The following is a 22,328-nucleotide window of genomic DNA, read 5'->3' as shown; positions in this document are numbered from 1 at the left end:
CTACACTCACGTACTTCCGGGCTGCCTTTAGCAAAAGAAAGAGTGAACAGGCAGGGCTCCCCCAGGCTCTCACTTCCCATCGTTTTCTCAACACTGTCCCCCTTGCCTGCATTCAGGGCTCCTAATTCCAACCCCTTTCCTACTGAAATGTGCTCAGTATAAGGGTGTTATATAGTAGTCTATCAAATCTTACTGGGATTGTGAAATCATGTGCCATTCCTTCCAGTGATATCTGCATTTTAAAAGAGACGTTGAAGCATGAAAGGAAAAAGAAGATAATGTTGCATGCCTTGCCCCACCCCTGGCTGAGGAGGGACTTGGAAGAGGGTTGCAGAGCGTGGTTTTGCGCCCAGAGAGACCCGGAGTCACAGTCAGGCTCTGCCACTCTCTGAGGCTGGGGAACGCACTGAAGTGCTCTCGCCCCATCGGAGGATCCATGAGCCAGTGTGGCTTGTACTCCATAGGTACAGCTTTCTCAGATCGTGCCTAGCCCCTCTACGTACTCCATAAACGTTGGTTATTATTATTGTTATTGTTGTTACTTCTTTCTCTATATGTTCTGAACTGTTTAGATTTGGAAACTCAGCTGTGCTGCAAATTTCCTGTTAAAAGAAAGCACTTAGCCGTGGCTGGTGTGGCTCAGTGGATTGAGTGCTGGCCTGTGAACCACGGGGTCACCGGTTCAATTCTCAGTCAGGGCACATGCCTGGGTTGTGGGCCAGGTCCCCAGTAGGGGGCGTGCGAGAGGCAACCACACATTGATGTTTCACTCCCTCTCTTCCTCCCTCCCTTCCCCCTCACTAAAAATAAACATCTATAAGAAAAAGAAAGCACTTAAATAAAAGCCATCTACTAAGACTTACTAAGCTTGACAGAAAAGGTATAATGTTCAGAAAGGGATCCCATTCAATATTTGCTCTCTGTATATATATGAGTTATAGCCCTCTAGCCATTATTAGAGATACCGTTGAATTTGGAAATTACAGTATTTTCCATCCTCTGTACAAAATGAAATCACTGACTTAGGACTACTAGGGTGAGAGTTCCTAAGATTTGACAGAATCCCCCGGGCATGCAAAATCATCAGAGTATGTGTGTAGATTACTGCTATAATAAAATGTTCGGACCGAGTGTACAGGGTTAATATATCGAGATGTATTCTATGTTGGGGATATGCCTGCAACACACCAATCTATTATCTTGAGTGAATTCCCAGAGACAGAATCTGATAATATCAATTAGCTTTGGTTTCTTTATCTTCACTGATTGAGATATTTTGCATGAATTCCTGATTGGGGACTAACACATCATTGTCTATAGATGAAATGTATTAATCAGAAGTTCAACACGGGAAGAGAAGAATTCATTAAAAATCCTGTTATACCTGAAAATAAGGCAGACAAAGAAAACCCAAGACAAAAACAACAGTGGCTAACCTTCCCCATTCCAAAGCACACTGGGATTGGTCAGGTTTTAAAGATGAGGACGTCTGGTCCCGAGGAATAGTACCGTTGGGTAAAGTGTGTTACAGTCTTCAGACAAATACAGTAAGCCTCAAACGTCCATTGTCTGTGGTCAGCAAAAAGCTAAAACAGTCTCTGGGAGGATCATAATTTCCCAAGCTTTGTGTGGCCAAGGCTCGAGTCCCTCATGAGTAGTTAGACTTGGGGCCTTCATTCTCCCGGTCAATTCATCTCTCTGGCCTGTTTTTCACTTCCTGGCACACACCGCTGTACATGCTTGCCATACCTGATCGTATGGCCTCGTCTATTACGACGACAAAAACTACAGACTCGCTCCTTTACAACAAGTCTCCGTACTTGCGCACGCGTGTTCACAGCAGCATCATGCATAATAGCCAATAAGTGGAAACAACGCAAATGGCCATCAACTGCTGAATGGATTAAGGACATGTGGTCTAGCCATGTGATGGAATAACATTCAGGAATACAAAGATTGAAGTACTAATAATACATGCTCCCGCAGAGACGTTCTTTAAAACTATGAAAGAAGCCAGTTACAGAAGACCGCATACTGTATTATTCATTTACATGGCGTGATCAGAATAAGCAAATCTGTAGTGACGGAAAGCATATCGGCAACTGTCTAGGGCTGGGGCAGGGTCGTTTGGGACAAATGGAGAGTGACTGAAAATGAGTGCAGGGTTTCTTTCTGGGGTGAGGAAAGTGTCCTAAAATTCATTCTGTGACAATGTTGCGTGACTCGGTGCATATCCTAATAACCAGCGAATTAGACACTTTAAATGGGTCAACTGTATGGTATGTAAATTATATCTCAAGAAAGCACCTAAACAAAATTAAAAATAAGTTCTGGGGCAGGGCCAGTATGGTGGAGCAGGCAGATCCTGAAATCCCCTTTTCCCACAGACACATCAAACTTTTACAATTACACTTAGACCAACCACCACTGAGAACCACGCGAAGACCAGCTGTACACGATCCTCAAACTGAGGCTGTGAAGAAGCCGTGTAGAGATGGGAGGAGGGGCAGGGCCACAGTCCGGGCGGGTCCCCCACCCACAGAGTGGGAGGTCACAAGCAGGAGTGATGTCTCAGCCATGGAGGAGCCCCCTGAGGAGCGAGCCAAAGCCAAGAGAGGAGCCCCGCGTGAAACGTGCCTTTGAGAACCACCAGGGATTACGTCCAAGAAAGGGGAAGGGCAGTAGGGGACCCCGATGCTGCTCTTACGGGGCTCAAGCGCACACTCACTCGGTCCACATTCCAGTGCAGATGCAGCGGGTTGAGAAGTGGCTGGGTCACGTGGGGAGGAACTGAATCGACTAACTGCAGGGTGAGGGCTGGAGGGACAAGGGATTAGTGAGGACCCTCTGGGGAGAGAAGCGCAGGCGGGCTCATCTGTTGCTTTGTTTCTTTCATCGTGCTCTCCTTCCCCTGGCTGGCCCGCCTCAAGGGGTTGCCAGGTCTGCCACTCTCCGTTAACCTGGCTGACGTCACTCGGCCCACCCAACCTGCTCGCCCCGCAAGGCTTCACGCCTCCCACACCTATGGAAGCCAATTCCAAGCACCCCCAACCTCAGCTGGGGCCACCGCTGGCCTCAGCTCACACTGTAGCTCCCACCAAATGGCCCTGAGCCCGGCACAAGTGGCAGCCAGCCCCAGCCTGCATCTTAGCTCCCACCGCAGGGTCCCAAACCTCGCACAAGTGGCTGCCAGCTTAGGCCCGAACCAGATCCTCTCCCAAGCAACTCCACAATGACACACTGACAGGTGGCCTTGGCCCCACCCAAGTGACTTCAGTGCAGCGGGCCGGCCCTTACACACCAGACTGTCTGCAGTACTAAAGTCGGTGACAGAGATCTTAGCAATATTTCTTTGGATTTGTCTTTTAGGGCAAAGGCAACAGAAGCAAAAATAAATAGGGCTATATCAACCTACAAACTTTTGCACCACGAAAGAAACCAACAAAATGAAAAGGCAACCTACTGAATGGAAGAACCCATTTGCAAATGATACATCTGACAAGGGGTTAATATCTCTCATATGTGAAGAACTCATGTAACTCAACATCAAAAACAAACACCAAACAATCTGATTAAAATATGGCAGAGGACCTAAACAGACACTTCTCCAAAGAGGACATGTAGATGGGCAATAGACGTATGAAAAGATACTCAATGTCAATAACCATCAGAGAAATGCAAATGAAAACCACCATGAGCTATCACCTCACACCTGTCAGAGTGGCCATCATCAATACATCAATAAACAAGTGCTGGCGAGCACGTGGAGAATATGGAACTCTCATGCACTGTTGGTGGGAATGCAGATTGGTGCTGCCGCTTTGGAAAGCAGTATGGAGATACCTCAAAAAATTAAAAATAACCCTGGCAGGTGTGGCTGAGTGGATTGAGCACAAGCCTGCAAACCGAGAGGTTGCTGGTTTGACTCCCAGTCAGGGCACATGCCTGGGTTGCGGGCCAGGTCCTCGCTTGGGGGTGTGTGAGAGGGAACTGTTTCATTCTCACACAATGAGGTCTCTCTCTCTCTCTCTCTCCTTCCCTTTCTCCTCTGTAAAAATAAATAAATAAAACCTTTTAAAAAATTAAAAACTACCATATGACTCAGCAACCCCACTTTTCTAAATATTAATCTGAAACAATAAAAAACCACTAACTTGAAAAGATATATGCATTTTTTACAATAGCCAAGATATGTAAGCAACCTAGGTATCCATTAATAGATGAATGGATAAAGATGATGTGAGATACATATATATGTCATAGAATATTACTCAGCAATATAACGAAATCTTGCCATTTATGACAACATGAATGCTCTAGAGGGATTATGCTAAGTCAGAGAAAGACAAATACCTTATTATTCCACTTCTATGTGACATCTACAGAACAAAACAAATGAACAGATAAAACAGAAACAAACTCAAAACAAAACAGAGAACAAACTGATGGTTGCCAGAGGAAAGAGGGATGGGGGAGGGAGGGCTAAAAAAGGTATAAACTGCCAGTTAGACAATAAGCCACAGGGATGTAATGTACAAGGTGAAATATACACAATGTCACGGTAACTATGCATGGTGACACGGTGACTAGACCTATCGTAGTGCTCACTGAGCTACATTCATATCCGATCAGTGCTGTACACCTGAGACTAATACCATATCGCCTGTCCACTATAATTACAAATAAGTGAAAAGAAAAACATCAAGAAATCATAACTACACAAAAAGGAAGGGACTGATGTGTGGGTTAATGAATATGTTTCTGGAAAAAGGTTAAGTTCTGGATTCAAAATCATATTTCTCACAGCATGAAAGATGATTTCCCCAGTGAAGACAATAATTTCCCAATGCTCTTTCCTACGATGGAGGAGTCAAGTTTAACCCACGTACATAGAAGAAAGACGGTCCGTACATGCCTGCAGACTTATCTGTGCAAACGCTTTTCGATATTTTTCAGATGATGAATTTTAAAAAGAGCCTAAAAGTAAGCCCTCAAATGCCCCAGTCTGGGTTAACCTAAGCAACTTAGATGGTTTCAGTGGAATAGAAAATGGCATGGCACCCTGAACAGGTGTATTAAGGGATGTGGGGAAAGGACAATCACATAAGAAACAGGAGAAACAAAGACAAGCCCTGAAACTCAGCCAAAAGATCCATCAGGAGGAAACCTCCAAAGTGTGTTCATCCATTCATTTCCCCAGCCCGTATTTCCATAGCCAGCACCACAGAGACGAAGCCGCGTGACATACTGTCCCCTGCCCTTGAAGAGCTCACCTGCTAGAGTGTAGGGAACCATTTCGCATGGTGTGGAAATGTAGCTCAGCCTCCACGTGGAAAACCAGTGGGGAGCAAGTGGCACACAGGACCACGCCCACGGAGAGGTTCTCCCGTGGGGAATCAGGCCTGCATTGTACCTAGGCTGCTATGAGACTTGCTTTTGCTAAACCTCCCTCACCCTGAATTGAGGCAGCAAATGCTTACTGCAGCTTCCTAAAGTGTGTGCTAAGCCTCCCCAGTATGGAGTGTGACTGGTTCAACCACTTTTGCCTTTGCAAATATCCTTCTTCTGTGATGTGATTAGCAGCAGCATCTCCTTTGTTTTCTGTAAAAGGTGGTCCCCTGCAGTGACCCTGTGATCCTGTGCCTGGTAAATGAGGACTACCCTCCATGTAAAGTTCCCAGAGAAGCAATAAAAGCCTGTCCAGGCAGGGACTGAGGGCTCTGGCCCTCTCTCAGAGAGTAGCCACACCCTCCCTTTTCGCCCACAGGACTTCTGTTGTCCGTGTGTATTTGTTCACGAGCAGCCACAACACACACGGATCCTGCAGGCCAGGCTCTGAATCACTAGTGTGTGGGATGCTGTTCAGTTTAACCCTGGTGGTGAACTTTACATTAACGTACAAGGACTAGGGAGTGTTCTCACCACTAAAGCTAAAAATACAGGCTGTTTCTATCTTTGAAATCATACTATGAAATTGGAGGAAAAGAATCCGGTGGATTTACTTATGACCTGTCATTAGCAGAGTGGTGACCCAGAATTGGGAGATACAGCAAAGGTCAACTTTAATTATTAAGATAGCTTTTGAACAGAAAGGAGGAGGTTAGACACCTGCACAACCAGGAAACCATTTCTCACTGGGCGTGATCGATTACTCTCGAGTACACGTTCACGGGAGGTTCTTGGTCTTCCTTCCATATACCGGACATAGAGTCTCATAGAGGACCCGATCCTCCTCCTAATCTTCCCACCCCCTGCCAGCCATTACTCCTCAATCCAGACTGACTTCCCTTTTAAACTCCTCACCTGTCTCTTCAACCGTCTCTTGGGTGTTTCCATGAGCCATGGGCTCTGTGAACCGGAGCTTGCTAAGCACCAAGCCACACAAGGTTAATGTATTATTTATCCTCTTTAACACTTCAGTGCCGGAAAAAGGCATCAGCTTACTCAAGCAGTGTTACACGGGACCATATACTAGCTCTCCATCTTTTGAATTCATCCCTTCATCTTCTGTTGAGATGAACTATATGTAACAGAAACACTACACCTGTTATAAAGAGGGACAAATACCTGCCCGTGTGTCGGTAATACACTTTCATATCACAGTGCAGGGGTGGCCTCAAATAACAACTGGCCTTTGCACCTAAATACTGAAGGAGATACAACAGTAATTGTCACAGAGGCAAAAGTTGCCGTCTTTGGTAGACATCCTTCAGAATTCAATTAACAGCAATTAAGAACACCCCTGGCTGGCGTAAGCTCAGTGGATTGAGCGCGGGCTGTGAACCAAAGTGTCGCAGGTTCGATTCCCAGCCAGGGTACATGCCTGGGTTACAGGCCATGACCCCCAGCAACCGCACATTGATGTTTTTCTCTCTCTCTCTTTCTCCCTCCCTTCACTCTATAAAAATAAAATAAATAACATCTTTTTTTTAAAAAAAAAAAAGAACACCATCCGGCAAGGTAGTTTTGTCAAGTTATGGATGGAGACTTCTGCTGGTGCTTCGGAAAGCCAGGTTGTTCAGTGAGATATTCCATAGATCAGTGAGATATTCCATAGAAAGAGTACAAGGAATTTTCTGTGTTCACCAGGAGATGATTTAATGGCTCCCTCTGGATTTTCTGGAATGAATCATCCTGGTCTTTAGAGGGCTCTACTGCTCGAGTATATCAAAAGTGACTTTTGTGAGAAAGATCCAGGCTCCACCCGCAGAGACACCTGTCAGAGCGATTCCCTCTGGTGTCCCCAGAAGGGCAGTGGCTAGGCTTCTCAACACCCAATTGTGCTGTCTCCTGGCCTGGCTTTCAAAGTTGAGTACAAACTTGAATTTCTCTTTTATAGCATTTATTGGGGTGACCTTGGTTAAAAAAATTATATAGGTTTCAGGTGTACAATTCTGCAACACATCGGTACACTGCACTGTGAGTTCACCGCCCCAACTCAAATCTCCTTCCATCACCATTTAGCCCTCCGCTTTTCTCTCCCCTACCTCCCGTTCCTGCTTGTAGTCACCATACAGTTGTCTGTGTCTATTGAGTTTTTAATTTTTCTCAACCCCTTTCTCCCTTTCTCACCCAGCTCTCCGACTGCCTTCCCCTCTGACAGCTGTCAGTCTGTTCTCTGTCTATGAGTCTGTTTCTACTTTATTTCCTTCATTTGATTTCTTACTAAAGTACGTTCCATAGAACATTATAAGTGGTCAAATATATGTAAGCAACACCGGACTACAGAAAGCGGATCACGTTTCTTTACTTTTAGACTCAGCGCTCGATTGCTCACGGATTTCCAATACAAGTGTTCCTAAGGCCTATCTGTCCTTGGAATCCTTTCCCGAAGGCAGCTCTTAGTATTCTGCAGAACACATTTTGGGTACCAGTGACCTTTATTCCTGGAGAACTGTAATCATTTCTTTGGTTCTTTAATGATAAGCTTTCCACAATTATCAAAGGCCACTAGAAGCAGCCACATACAATCTCCTTTGTTCTTTGCTATAAAAATACTGATGAGGACACCAGCCGATAATCAGATCAAGTATAACACTGATTAAGAGTCCCGGACTGCCTGAGTTTGATTCCAGTCCCCACTCCTCATGAGCTGCGTGACGTGCCCTTCACACTCCGTGCCAGGGAGTCTTTATTCTGGAAACAGCCTCTCCTTCATAGGGTCGCCGTAAGAATTAAAGAGGCTCTCACACGTACTCACAACTGTCCCCCGCTACAGCAAGCACTCAGATGATAGCTATTCGTTTCTGTTGTTGTTATTTAGAGCCGGGAAACACGTGGTCTTTTCTGAGAAAGCGGCATGCGCCTTTCACGCAGCATTCAATAGACAAATCATCGTGTTTCCTGATGCCCTGGCTGCAGAGGAGAGTGGACCAAATCTGAAGTTCAATGATATCAACTATGCTAATCCCTACTAGGTTTACTGATTTACTATTAATATTGTGGGAATCTTATTGCTGTGGGTCTTCCCCCCCCCCCCCGCAAACACTTTTTGGAAAGTGAATCCATAAAATCAATATAGGAAATTTCCACTTGAATGTCTTTTGGCCCACACACCACACTGTATGCCCCCTACAGAGGTCTTTTTCTCTATTCACTGACCTTTGCAAATGGGCGGCTTTTCCTGTGCGTACTGTGTTGTGTTCGGTGTTTTCATGATCATTTCCCAGCTCCCTAATGAAAAAATGTCCTATCACCCGACTCCTACCCTGCCTTTCTGCCCTGGCCTCATTCATGCAGTGTGACCTTCCTTCCCATTTCTCCACCCCTCCTCCACTGACCACAGACAGCCTCCGTTCGGAATCTGACCATCTTTCCAACACGCGGGTTCACTGTCCTTCTTTCTCCCAATTGCCATGGCTTTAGTGCCCTGCCTACAATTCTTTTCTCAGTCTTCCCCTCCTCAAAAAAACATCACCGTTCAATTGCTTATCAGATAAAATGCAAATTCCTTAGTATAACTTGCGAACTCCTTTAAAGAGTGGTCCCCACCTATGATTCACTACTCCGGTCCTCTCTCGCTCTCTGCTCTGGCTACACACTCCTCCCCGCCCCGCTGGTAGGGAAAGCTCATTCTCCGCCCTCCCCTCAGCCCCCCAAAACTCCTATTTGGTCTTTACCGTCAGTTCTCTTTGTAGTGGTCTCTCCAATCTCTGAGATGGTTAACTGCTGACCTCTGTGGCCAAAGAGCTCTTGTAACACCGGGTTATAATTACATGTTTATATTTTAGTGCCTTTTATAACATTTGGAACTCTGGGAGAATAAGAACCAAGGCCTCTTTGGTTTGGCAGTCCTGGCAGTTTGAAAACCCCAGTAAGCATTCACTAAGTAGCTGCTGAGTTGAATGGAATTATATCCTTAGGCCTGGAAAGTGACTAAAGCGGTGATGAGCAGAATCAATTCTGGAGCAGGAATTGAATGCAAGTCTAAGGAGGGCGAGGCCTTCATGGGGAATCTACAAAGGGAAAGTGGACTATAAGAACTTTGGCTTTCATTCAGTCCATTCATTCTAGGGGGACCGAAGCTCTACCTGTAAGTCTGCTCACCAGAGGGGTGCTTTCAACGGTCTTCATGACTGTCCACAATTTCCTATGCCAAGATTCTGGGCTCGCTGGACAACAATCTGATCTCTATTCTTATTTCTAACATATCTGATTCTACGATATGGTACCCTGGGATGGAGTAACAACTCCAGTCCCTAAATAGGTATTTATTTCCCATTGTAATAGATTTAGTATTGATACTTAAACCCCATCCTGTTCCCCAAAAAGGTTTAAGGCAACATTGGTATATTTAGTATAACGAGACAGTTTGGGAGAGAGAGAGAATTAGGTAGGATAAAGAGAGAAATAAAATTGTCATCCTCAGTTCCCCATTTATTTCCATGAATTGTGTAGAATTTATTTCCATAAATTCTGGGTGAAGTGAAGGAAATTGAGTTACTGGGCTGGTTAGTTAGACACTGAGCCTTTGAGTCACGGTGACCTCACACAGTGTACCTGTCCCCCCTTCCTGAGGGGCTTTGAGCGGGTGGCCCTCCCACAGCTTATTAAATGCAATGTCTATACCCTAGGGCTTCTTTTCCTCTGATAGCTTCTCTTGCCGTGAAAGATCTTGGCTGGCTGATGAATGTGGGAAACGAGCCCCCTTATCTAAACAGGCTCTGTGGCCCTTTGTTTTGGGGGCTCATGTTGTCAAGCGCAGGGAAGGCCTACCTTCAGTACATTTCTCAGACACCACTCTTTCCCCACCCATCCAACCTGAAGACAAAGTGTATGGCCGCCCTGTGGGAGTCAGTGGCTACTGATTACCAGTGACATCTACTGGACATTTCACATCCACTCCCTTACCCTCCCCAGTCCTGTTTCTTACCCCTAACATCGTCACCCATCAGCACACTGTCCTCAGAGGTGGCCCTTCTCCCATCCGCAGCCACCACGCCTTCTCCTGTGCCCTTGTGCCCTTAACCCCTCTCCTTCCCACCGCCTCTGGGAACGTGCTCCCATCACCCCCCAGCTCTCCTCCCCTACTCTGGCAGCTTCCCCCAGCATGAGAAAAGTAGCGAGAGATCCTTGAGTAAGAAGAGAAGCCCAGAGTGAACACTACACAGCACTGCGTGAAAGAATCCTGACCACCGCCAATAAATTTGCAAAGCTGTGCACAGGTAGAAAATATCTCTGAAAGGATACACAAGAAATCAATAGGGGGGCAGCCTATGGAATTGGGAAGGGAATGGCCAGGGCAAAAACCTGCAGAAAGATTCACTTTTCTCTATATGCCTTAAAAAATTTTTAATAAAGATTTTATTTTTAGAAAGAGGGAGAGGTAGAGAAACATCAGTGTGTGGTTGCCTCTCACTCACCCCCTACTGGGGACCTGGCCCACAACCCAGCCACGTGCGCTGACTGGGAATCGAACCAGCAACCTTTTGGTTCACAGGCCGGCACTCAATTCACAGAGCCACACCAGCCAGGGCTCTACATGCCTTTTTAAAGCCTTTAGAAGATGTTACTACCTATTAAAGAATAAAAGTACTGAAACAGACATTTTAATGTTCACATTTTCCAGAGTTCTACCAAGCCCAGTGTTCTCCTGCCACATAATCCGGGGCCAGGTAAATCCACTGTCCCAGTTTCCACAACCATTTGTGAGCCGGTGACTCGCAGAGCTGACATCTCTGGCCCACACCACTCCTGCAAGCTTCTAAGTTCCATTTGTCACTGTCACAACACCTACACGTGAGTAGGTCGCCAGCACCTGAAGCTCAACCTCTTCCATACCCCATTCACCATCTTCCAGCTACTCAACCCTTGAAGGGACGGTATAAATACTGTAAATTTACATTCATGTCAATATAGAGATCAATATAGAAGGGCCCTGCTCCTACTCATCCTGAACTGTCAGTCCCAGCTGTGACCAGCCATCCTGCCATGTGCCCACCAGAACTCTGACTCGTTTCTCCCCTCCCCCGACCCAGTGAGCCACCCAATCAAACGGCTCTGCCCCTCCCCTGAAATAGCTCTTAAAATCAGCCTGTTTTCCACATTTCTATCACTTTACTTCACACCCTAATCGTTGCTTGCCTGGGTGTGCATGTGACCTCCCATTCAGATTTCCTTCTGTCTGCGGTACTGCTCTTCTCAAAGTCACCCTCCTCACAGCTGCCTGAGTGATGTATGTAAGCAAATGCTGAGCCCATCGCTCCTGGCTGCCACCCTCGAGTGGCTCCCTGTGCTAGGCGAGGAGGCACCAACTCCTGTTCTGGCCAGATCTGGCCAGCCTCATCTCCTCACCGTTCATTGCATTGCTGCAAAAGTACCACAGCTGTGTGCAATTTCCCAAACATGCTCTGCTGTTCCTCACCTGTTCCGTCCTCTGCTTGGGAGGCCCACTCCCGGCCCCCTGCAGTGCCCTTTCCTCTTGGCTATGTTCTCACCATCGCTGGAGACTCACACAAAGGAACACAGCACAAACAGCCTGAATCTGTGAAGACTGAAAACTACTAGCCCTGGGCCCAAAGTTATGGCATCACTGAGAAGGTAAAGCAAAGATCATGATTTCCAGCTAATGTAATTCAGTGTTATAAGCAATGGATCTACGATTTCTTTGACTATAACAGTAATAATGTTGCATAATCGGCCCTGGCTGGTGTGGCTCAGTGGGCTGAGTACCAGCCTACAAACCGAAGGGTCACTGGTTCAATTCCCAGTCAGGGCACATGCCTGAGTTACAGGCCAGGTCCCCAGTAGGGGGTGTGCGAGAGACAACCACACATTGATATTTCTGTCCCTCTTTCTCCCTCCCTTCTCTCTAAAAATAAAAAAATAAAAAAGAATTACGCTGCATAATTCTTGGAGGAATGGAGCAAGAGAGAACTTAAATTTAGGCTGTAAAACATCTGGTCACCCAACAAAAAAGACCCATGAAAGGTACTGAGCAAGGTACTAAAAATGCACAGAATTGCCTGTTGTCATGTAACATCTACTAACAACTTTAACTAACTTTAGACTTTCACAGTGAATCAGGTTATCCTCCCTTTAAATGTGGGAACAATCTAATCCACGTGCTACGCAGGCAGCAGAGTGCCAATCCGCGTGTGCCAGCCATAAAGGTGACCTTTTGATTGCTAGGGTCACACCTAGCATTTCAGACCGAGTCTTGTTTCATTTCGACAGTGCAGAGAAAAATACATCAGAATTGGACACTGCAGATTTAGTGCCCGAGATTGCAGGCTTTCATATATGCAGGAAAAAAAAAAAAAAACCCCAGCAAACTTTGAGTTTGCAATGTTAAGGACAGACAATGGAGCAAATTCTCAACATCCAAATGGTCTTGACCAAATAAAGGCGACTCTGAATTATCTGTGGTAAGAGACGAATACATTATGCAGAAGCGAAACGCTAAGGGCTGTATAAGGCCCCAGTCCCTCTAATTCATGACGGGCATTATTGAGAAGATTCAGAGCCAGACGCAGCTTTGTTCAGAGGCTTCACCTTATTTCTGTGGCAAAAAGCAAGAATGAGAGAATGCCAGTGGGGGAGACATACAGGGCCCAGAATTTTGAAAAATGAATTTTAAGCATTCTAAATTTACGACAAAGCAATGCTTGGCACCAATCAGGGAGTTCTGCAAAAGGGAAGTATTTTGAAAAGGAAGCAGAAGAAGAGCTTTTGAAAGGCTTTTCTGTATGAAATTAGGTTTTAAAAAAATTTTTAAGTCAAAAGTACATGCAGGAGTGCTATAATTAAAGTAAATGCAGCTTCATTTCAATTCATGTATTTGTTAATTTATTCAACAAATGTTTATTGAATGGTATGTGCAATAACTGGGAAACGTGACATTCTAAAGACAAAGATAAGACACCCCTGAGACACTTCCACACTAGCCACTATCTGTTCTCCAAAGAATTGAGGGGAGGTGGCATGAATAAGAATGATTAACAGAATTCAGTAACACAGCTGGTCAGGAATGGGGATCTCCAAGCCTCTTTCCTTTGCCAACAGGCATTTCAAGATGTGGTAGCTACAGAATAAACGAACACAAAAAGACAATACATGTAGTAAGCACACGTCCAAAGGACATGAGGCAATCTTGGTTTTATTTTTATAAAGTCTTTATGCATTGCCCTGGCTGGTGTGGCTTGGTAGACTGAGCGCCGTACTGCGAAGCAAAGGGTCACTAGTTTGATTCCCAGTCAGGGCACATACCTGGGTTGTAGGCCAGGGCCCTGGTGGGGGGTACTCGAGAGGCAACCACACACTGATGTTTCTCTCCCTCTCTTTCTCCCTCCCTTCCTCTCTCTCTGAAAATAAATAAATGCATACAAACTTTTTAAAAAAAGATTTTATTTATTTATTTTTAGAGAAAGGGGAAGGGAAGGAGAGAGGAGGGAGAGAAACATCAATGTGTGGTTGCCTCTCGCACGCCCCCTACTGGGGACCCGGCTCGCAACCCAAGCATGTGCCCCTGACCTGACCGGGAATCAAACTGGTGATATTTCAGTTTGCAGGATGACGCCCAACCAAGTGAGCCATACTGGCCAGGGCGGGTAATCTCAATTTTAAACATCTTTACCCATTTGCTCTAGAAGTTTACTTGTATTTGTCCAATTATGTAGCCAATCTGACTTGGGAAAAACAGCCGTCTTGGCAGGCACCGAGAGAGGGCATCTAATGACCTCCTGGGAAGGGGGGGTGGGGAGGGAGAGAGAAGGAGGAAATGATAAAGTGAAGGTTCCTTAAGCAACACTGAACTCAAAGACCACGAAGGCTGAAGCATGGCTCTGCAGCTCTGTAATGTAGTTAGAAGTGTAATTAGGCAGGAGAGGACAGAGCAAAGGAAGCCACACAGGCTGTTTGCAGGAGGGGAGCTCCACAGAGACGTTGCTTTGGGATTTGCTAGGAAGTGGAAATGTGGCAAAGTACAAGGAGAAAGAAGAAACCTCATCCCGACCTTTACTTGAAGGTCAAGCTAACTTATAGAAAGACTTGCATCAGTACCAGATTCTTCATTTTGGAGCTCCAAGCAGCTTGGCATAATTTTTGTTTTTTTCTCTCAGAGAAGAATCCATCTCGCTTTTTAGAATGCTCTTGGATATCTTCCAGAGAAAAGTGGTTTATCACTGGTACCACAAGCAGATGAACTGGTTTAATCATGTCTATTCCTTTAAAATATCCCTTCAAATGAAGGTACATTCCAGAGAATATGGCACAATTCTATGTAAATGAGATTTAAAGTGATGCACAATTTTATGTAAGTGATATTTACAAAGAATGCACAATTCTATGTAAGTGATATTTACAAAGAATGACTTTATTCTCTGGTATAAGGTAGAGTTGGCTATTTTGAGTCAGAAAATCTGGATTTCAACTTGGGTCTGTCAGTGGCTGACCGTGAAATCTGGGTCAAGCCATTTGAATTTCTCTGAACCTGCATTTTATTTAAAATAAAAAAATGTATTATCTTAGAGAGAGAGAGAGAGGGAGGGGGGAGAGAGAAACATTGCTTTGTTGTGCCACTTATTTAGGCATTCACTGGTTGTCTCTTATGTGCGCCCTGACCGGGGATTGAACATGCAATCTTGGCGTATTGGGACAATGCTCTAAGTAGCTGAGCTTCTCGGCCAAGGCTGAACCTACATTTTCCCATCTGCCTTCTTTGGAGTTTTTGGGAAGATTAAAAGACCCAAAATACATTAAAGTACTCTGACAATGATTAAATTATATATATATATATATATATACTATATATATACACACTATATATATACACACACATTATATATATATGGTATATATATATGATGACATCAGTACTCCACCCGTGCTCTGTGGCCTGGTTGTCACGGCGCGGAGAGAAAGTATGCTAACAGCAAATAGGACAAACCTCTTGACCAAAGAGATACAAAGGTATATTATGCAATGGCAACAATTATATAGTATAAAAATATGTTTACTCCCAGGTAACACCAAATTCTATTTACAATGCCAATCCCAACTTGTTTTCCTATTTGGCTTTGCCCCCTGCAATAATTAGCTGTAACATAAATGGATACTGATAGTGATCCTCCATAGAGCGGAGGGAAATATCTTCCTTCCCACGGTCTTCACTGCCAACCGGTCTTGCAAATGAGGCCAAAGGTCATGTTACCACTAAAACCAACACAATGTTCAGTATTACCTCCTGGTACTGGTGTGACATCCTGACTGTATTTTTAACTTAGCTTTTTACCAACTGTTTCCTGAACATGCACTAAATAGTCACAGTGTGCTAGGCACTGTACATAGGAGACATTGAGAGGATTACAACATGCATAGTGCTCGCCCCAAAAGCATTCGCCATCACATGAGCGGGAGCAACTGGGAGTAACAGATAGAAAAGGCAAACTGTCACGCAGTTCTAGGAGAAAGACCCAAAGTAGCGGTATTCTGAGGATGCAGACAACAGGCAGATTCCAAATGCAAGGGCTGAAACAGGGCTGTGTGAGGAAAATTACTCTGAGGAAGCTCATGGAGGAGGCGGGTGGGTGATCTATCCTTGGCCGGACAGGGCAGCGGAGGAATGGGGGTTAGTAGCTGAGCTGAGACGCGAGCCTGAGCTGGGCCCACAAAGTGCTTGAGAGCAGGATGCGTTCAGAAGCAGCAGCTACAGCAGCGTGGCCGGAACACCGGTAGAAAGGAAGATGAAACTGTCAGAGCAGGTCAAGAGAAGAGTGTGGATGGCCTTAATGCCCAGCTGAGCAGCTGGATTTCCTTCTAATTGCAGAAATGCAATGAGGGAAGAATGCCATGACGGGTCTTGGTTCTAGAAAGCTCTACAACTCGAGTTGGTAGGGAGGAGTTATTGGAGGGGTGGGGAAAAGACCAAAGGGATGGGCGACCAAGCAAAGGAGCTCTGGCCGTAGGTCAAGGGTACCAACAGCTGGAAAGAGGGATGGGGCGGCAGAAAGCACTGGATGAATGGCAGTTTGCTTTTTCATCTTGAGGTGAGACACTCCCTGCAGGCATCGGTTCTCAGATACACCCCGTTCCTGGATGAAGAAGTCTCGGGGCCCCGGGCTAAACGAAGGAGATGAGAGTACTCGAGTCCCACAAATTTCAGCTACTGCTCCTTTAAAGACTTGCCTGGTGGCGTTTGTCTAAAGGCACGCTGAATTAGAAGTGATCATGTGCAATAGCCTCTCTTAACCAAGGGACCTGGGATGCCGTAAATGTAATACCGAAGTAAAAGCCCAATGGTTCGCGTTCCCCGACACCACACGGCATCCCAGAGTTTTACACCTTTGTCCTCTCCGCAGTCACTGTGAATTGTCTGTAGTCTCTTCTACTGTATTTACGTGAACGTCTGTTTCAGGTGATGGCTGACAACTGGAATCGTCTCACTAATTTGCTACAATTGTGAGCATAAACGGTACCCGCATTTGACGATGAGAAATCAGAGGAACTAACCTGTTCCCAAGTATGACCAAGCCAACCAACCTACTTTCTTAAAAGCTTAGAGACAGATAATACGGCCAAACACATGCACAAATCGTATAATCATAAAATGAAATGGCCTGCTTTGTTCTTACATTCTGTTCTCAAGCAGAAAAACGAAGCCTCTGGAATGCATGCAACAAATCAAATAGCACCATCAGCATTCATTCCTCTCCCACCTAAAATATGAGTTCTTAATTATACTATTGCATTCATTTTCTTCTTTCAGATAACAGAGAGAGAGAGGGGAGGGGAGAGAGGGGGGAGACAGAATATCTGGAAATGGAGCTAAACAGATTATTGGAGAAAACAATCAGACATAGCGCGACTCTAAGTGAAGATTCCTGGCACTTTGCTGCGTGCAGGCGTATGCGCTCTGCATACCAACGACAAAGCTAGAAAGAAAACTCACCTGTTTTCTTCCTCAAGATCTGCTAGGATTCTCTCTAGCTCCCCTCTTTCCTCACTCTCTAAGGAAATCAAGATCTGGGCAGGACTACGAGGCTGGCTCAGGGGGGAGTCCTGGTTCAAACTTTGGCAGTAATGCTGGATTAACAAATGTTCATCATCTCTGGAAAATAAAATCAAAGGTTTTGGTTTTATCCCCCCTTACTTGTGCTGGGGGTCAGGGACTCGGGTGTGTATTTCAAAATAGAAACATTTCTTTGCTCTTAACAGTTACTTAGACCCCTTTTCCTGCTTCTAAAGACATGTGGGCACTGCCGAGGTTGTGGGCTGCCATCCTGTGGGTGAGAATTCGAGTCTCTTGCTCTTAAGTTTCTTCCCGTTCCTACTTTGCAGTTGAATTTGGCCTATTTATGTGGGTCAGTTCATGGCAGAATTAGAGAAATGCTGAGACTCTCTATTGACAGTTTAACTGTTAATAAATATTAAAAGACAAAATAATAGCTGTATAATGCTTTTGCTACCAAGCATGTCAACACAATCTGTTCGCTAACCCACGCTACTGTTGACACTGACCGGGGAAAAACTGCAGTCCTTAAAAGAATAAGAGTAAATATTTTGTTAAGTAGAAGGCAACGTGAACTAAAAAGTGTGGCTTTGGTAGTAATAAAAGCCACAGAGGCAGGGCAGTAACTATGATAAACTGCAGACAGGTGAATGTTTCATTCAATTATTATGTAGATTAAAAATAACCCAAACATTGCAAGAAAAAAAGCCATTCAGGTGACTTTGGGGACCAAAGAGGCAAAAGGCTTATATTTTGGGAGGCAGCCACAATCCTTCCCTGAAACTGGAAATTTTCCACTACACAGAAAAAAAAATTCCTTTTTCTAAAAAATTTTAAAAAATTGTTGTTCAAGTACAGTTGAGAAGAAATTATTTTCTAAATGCATTGCTCCTAGCTCCTGAAAAGCCCATGTACCTTCAAGTTGTAAGAACTTCACTCTGTTCTTAATGAGAAGCTAAAGCCATCTTTGGTTAAATACCATTAAGATGACAGATTCATATTTCTCTCTCCACATCCACTAATTTCCTTTAAAAAAAAAACACCTCAGATTTTTAGGAAAAAAATCCTCCTGATTTAAATGATTTCAGTCCATCAAGCCAGGTAACTGGTTGAGAAGTGAAATGCTGACTAAAAATAATCATTGGGTGTTAAAAACCTTCAAGGGAAGTCAACCAATCCTCCAAACCACTTCCCCAGACCTGCCTGTAAAACCTCATGACTGACGTTACCCTCCAAGACTGAGTCAAAATGGATTTTACGTCCTCAGGATGAACTGACGCTTTGCATGTCAAAATAAAACAAAAGCAGTTTTACTACCTAATTCATGATCTCTTTTCCCAAATTCTGAAATTTTATGACTAGCACCTCCCATGTTTAATTACAACAAATAGTTGTAATTAAACTTCTCTTGCTGTTCTCTTAGGTGGTCAGTGGATGGCAGCCATTATTACACAGATAAAACCTGAATTAATCTGAATGTTCTGGGGTTTCTCATATTGAAAGTAGTGACCAGGAGAAGCAAACCACACAGGTTATTTTACATTTGGTTCATTCTTTGGTCACATATTTTCCTGTCTAAGTATTCTATATATGAACACTTCCCCCCACAGCTGAGAAAGTGAACGGACCGCAGTTACATTTGGGGAAAAGGTTGTTTTGTTTTAAGTGACTAAGTCATATATGATTGGTTAAGTGTCCATTCAACTCTTTGTTATTAACCTTAATCTCCTTTATTGTAACAGATGACATGATTTATTCCCATGTCTTCAATAGCCAGTTCTGTATCAATGCCCCTTGGATACTAGCTCTCTCAGCCTTTTCTCATCTGAGTGTAACTTTGGGTTGCCATCTCAACTACATACGATCCGTTCACCATTCGTGCCTTTGCCTAGATGTTCCATGACAAAGTGATGAGACATCCGTTAAGTTCTGAAACTGAAGACACTTGTATTTCCACCACATTTGTTCTCTCTACATTACCTGCTCAGTTAGCAGAGCTTTCTTTTTGCCCCTCCCATTCGTTTCTTCATCCGCTCCCTCTGCCTCAGGCCCTTGTTCATGGGATATCCCTCGGCGCCCCTGTCGTGAATGCCTCCCCTCCTCTATAATGAAGCCTCTGTTTCCCCGCCAGAGCTCTGTTCCCTGACACTTTTCACATCACTCTCTCTCCTTCCTCAAGTGTGTCAGGCCTGGCTTATTATCCCACTAAAAACCTGTGACCTAAATTTGTACTCTCTTCTGAAACCCTTTACGAGACGGCTTCACTGTCTTTAGGGCGGGTGGATGCTGAATCACAAAAACTTACTGCCTCGGATCTCTGAAGAAGAAAAATGCACAGCTAACCTACTGTATGGGCATACCATTACAACTCTGCGAGATCGGGTCTCCACTCCCCCGGGAATGGAGAAAACACTGCTTAGCCATCACTTTAAAAATTAATATCCAATCGCTTTAAGTATTGGGCAGGTCTGGCAAAAAATGAAGGATTTAATAGAACTGAAGTATCTGGGACTCTGTAATTTGCGGTAATATGGTATTACGTAAGAACAGGGCGAACTGTTTTTGCTACTCTAGAATACCAATAATGCCACAGTTTGGATGAGATCATTCCATGTCAGGTTAAGAGTTAAGGGTGGGGAAAAATAGTAAATGAATGGCTCCTTGAAAGATCAAATGTATATAATGCTAATTTCTATCTTCCGTGCTACCCTACCTCTAAATCCCTCAAAGCAATTTCATCTTCAGGAACATTTTGTAAAAAGAGACGGGATACTTACATGCTCTCATTAGGAGAGATGCTATCATTTAGATAAGATCCATTGCTGTTTTCCATTTCTGCTAGCCTGATAAAAAACGTAAAAGCTCATTAAAACTTATGTGACTTCTTAGAATCTATTCAAGACCTAATCGAACATTCCTGAAAACTAAAGGATAAATCATGTCAAGAGGAGAAAGGAATCCTTCACATTACAGGATGTGTGTGCTGGCCATTGGAGGCGGTGAGCGGGAGACCGCAGGTACTTGGCAGCTCTACATTTACGCTCTAAATTATAAAGGAAGTTGTAGTTTGTTGGTTTTCTTTTCTTCTTCACAGAGCGATCTTCCTTTCACTGAGAACAGGCCTCTGTTTTCACAAGAAAAGCTCCCCTAACAACGAATACACTCTGCACCTCACACGACCCCTTGTTTTGGAAGATCATTACAGCTTCCCACTGACGACAGACCGACAGACCTGTTCGGCAGTGAGAATATTGATAAAGGATGACTTGAAAGGGAGTGCTCTATCCAGTCTGCTACCAGTTGTTACCTTTAAAAACCTCCTTCGCCTCAAACAATAATAAAGTCTTTCTTTTGACAACAACTAAAAACAAGGTTAACCAAACTCTTACAGATTTATGTAACAAGCATAAGGTTAGCTTACGATTAGCAATGCAATGTTTAGGTATAACAATCATCTCAAACACAAGGAAGGTGGAGAGAGCAAAGTCCAAGGAGCAGAAAAATCAATTGTTCTCTTCTTTACAGCAAAGCATGGAAAATCAACACATAAATTGGGCAGCCAATGCTTTCTTATTCTCCACATAACATAGTGTCATTTCTTTACATATTTATGTCTGGTCTAGCAGTCTTCTAAAAAAGGTTATACGGTTTCTAAGCCAATTTATTCAACGTGCTCAGTATACAAAACATAACGGAACTATCAGACATGTTTAAAGGCCGGGCTCTGGGGAGATTGTTCTGGATTAATGCGTTTATTGGTGTCCGAAACCAACATGCAGTGGCATGGCATGCACGTTAGGGGGAAAGTTGATTAGTAGAAATCAGACAAGTTGCAGGGGGAGGGAAAAAAAGAAAAGATTTGTTTCAAATTCTTATAGGTTAGCTCTCCTTGGTTAGTTACTTTAATCAATATTTGCCTGGCATTCAACTAGTCTCATACCTGCTAGCATAATGTTCAATGCGTGAATGAGTATCATCATGTGAAAGCTGGGGGGACGAGGCAGGCCTATAAGGCAGAAAATGTGATTAGTCATAGATACCATCCATTAATGGAGAAAAAAAAAACCCCACCATACAATTACGTTATATACATGGCCTAGAATGCTTTTATTCTAATTCTATGGTTAAGGTACACAGTTGGTTGTCTCTGTATCTGAGAGATCATCCAGTTATTTTAAATCCATGCTGGAGAGGGTCTCTCTCCTAACTTCTGCTGTTATCAAAAGCCATCAAGAGGGAGCGCAAAAACTTCCGTGGAAAGTTTCAATTCTAGAAAAGGTTGAGGGAAACCATCTCTGCGTGACATTTTTGTCCTCCAGTCTCGTAATATCTCATATCCTATAATTCTGAAATTGATTTAGCATTTATGTGGTCTAAAGTGTACACCTGTGCAACTTATTAGATCCCTTTTTATTGACCGGAAACTCTACGTTTGCCTAGAAGATTCATGGCTAACGAATTAAGTTGCAAAGAGGCCACTCCAGTATATGACTTCTTAAGACTCTGCATGTCAAGATGTCTTGGTCTGTGCAATTTTGTAAGGAAGGAATATATGTACCAGTGGAGCAGCAGGTATATATGGCTACTTCACAGAGTAAAACCGAATGACCTCAAACTGCATTGCAATGTTTTTAGGAAGAATGACTATATTCAACAGAATGTGACATCTGAACTATGTCTTATTAGGGATCCTGTGTGGTAATATACAGAGGGGACAATAAGAGGGGGGAATTAGCATGAATAGTCTCTATGCTTTTTGGATATTAAAATCCTTTTTTTGGGGGGAGGGTGGCCCATAGACTAGAATTTTGGAAGGGTTAACATTTTCCCCCCACCCTTTCACATCTAATCTATTAACTATCCTTGAAGTTGTTATAGTATC

General features: G+C 44.1%; 1 protein-coding gene across 7 annotated transcripts in view; it reads right to left on the bottom strand.

Moving 5' to 3' along the window:
• Window positions 1–22,328, bottom strand: part of DMD (dystrophin) — a 1,939,942-nt gene that overhangs the window by 30,980 nt on the left and 1,886,634 nt on the right. For all 7 annotated transcript variants that reach the window (XM_045855895.1, XM_045855896.1, XM_045855898.1 and 4 more), the window contains 3 exons: window positions 21,387–21,452; window positions 20,224–20,289; window positions 17,387–17,545 (listed from right to left, as the gene is read on the bottom strand). In XM_045855895.1, the coding sequence (XP_045711851.1) occupies window positions 17,387–17,545; window positions 20,224–20,289; window positions 21,387–21,452 (291 nt within the window). The remainder of the gene's footprint in view (window positions 1–17,386; window positions 17,546–20,223; window positions 20,290–21,386; window positions 21,453–22,328) is intronic.

Source organism: Phyllostomus hastatus, unplaced genomic scaffold (assembly GCF_019186645.2).
Source record: "Phyllostomus hastatus isolate PE091 unplaced genomic scaffold, TTU_PhHast_1.1 phas_scaffold_12, whole genome shotgun sequence".
Lineage (NCBI taxonomy): Eukaryota > Metazoa > Chordata > Mammalia > Chiroptera > Phyllostomidae > Phyllostomus > Phyllostomus hastatus.
This window is presented reverse-complemented; position numbering and strand designations above follow the sequence as displayed.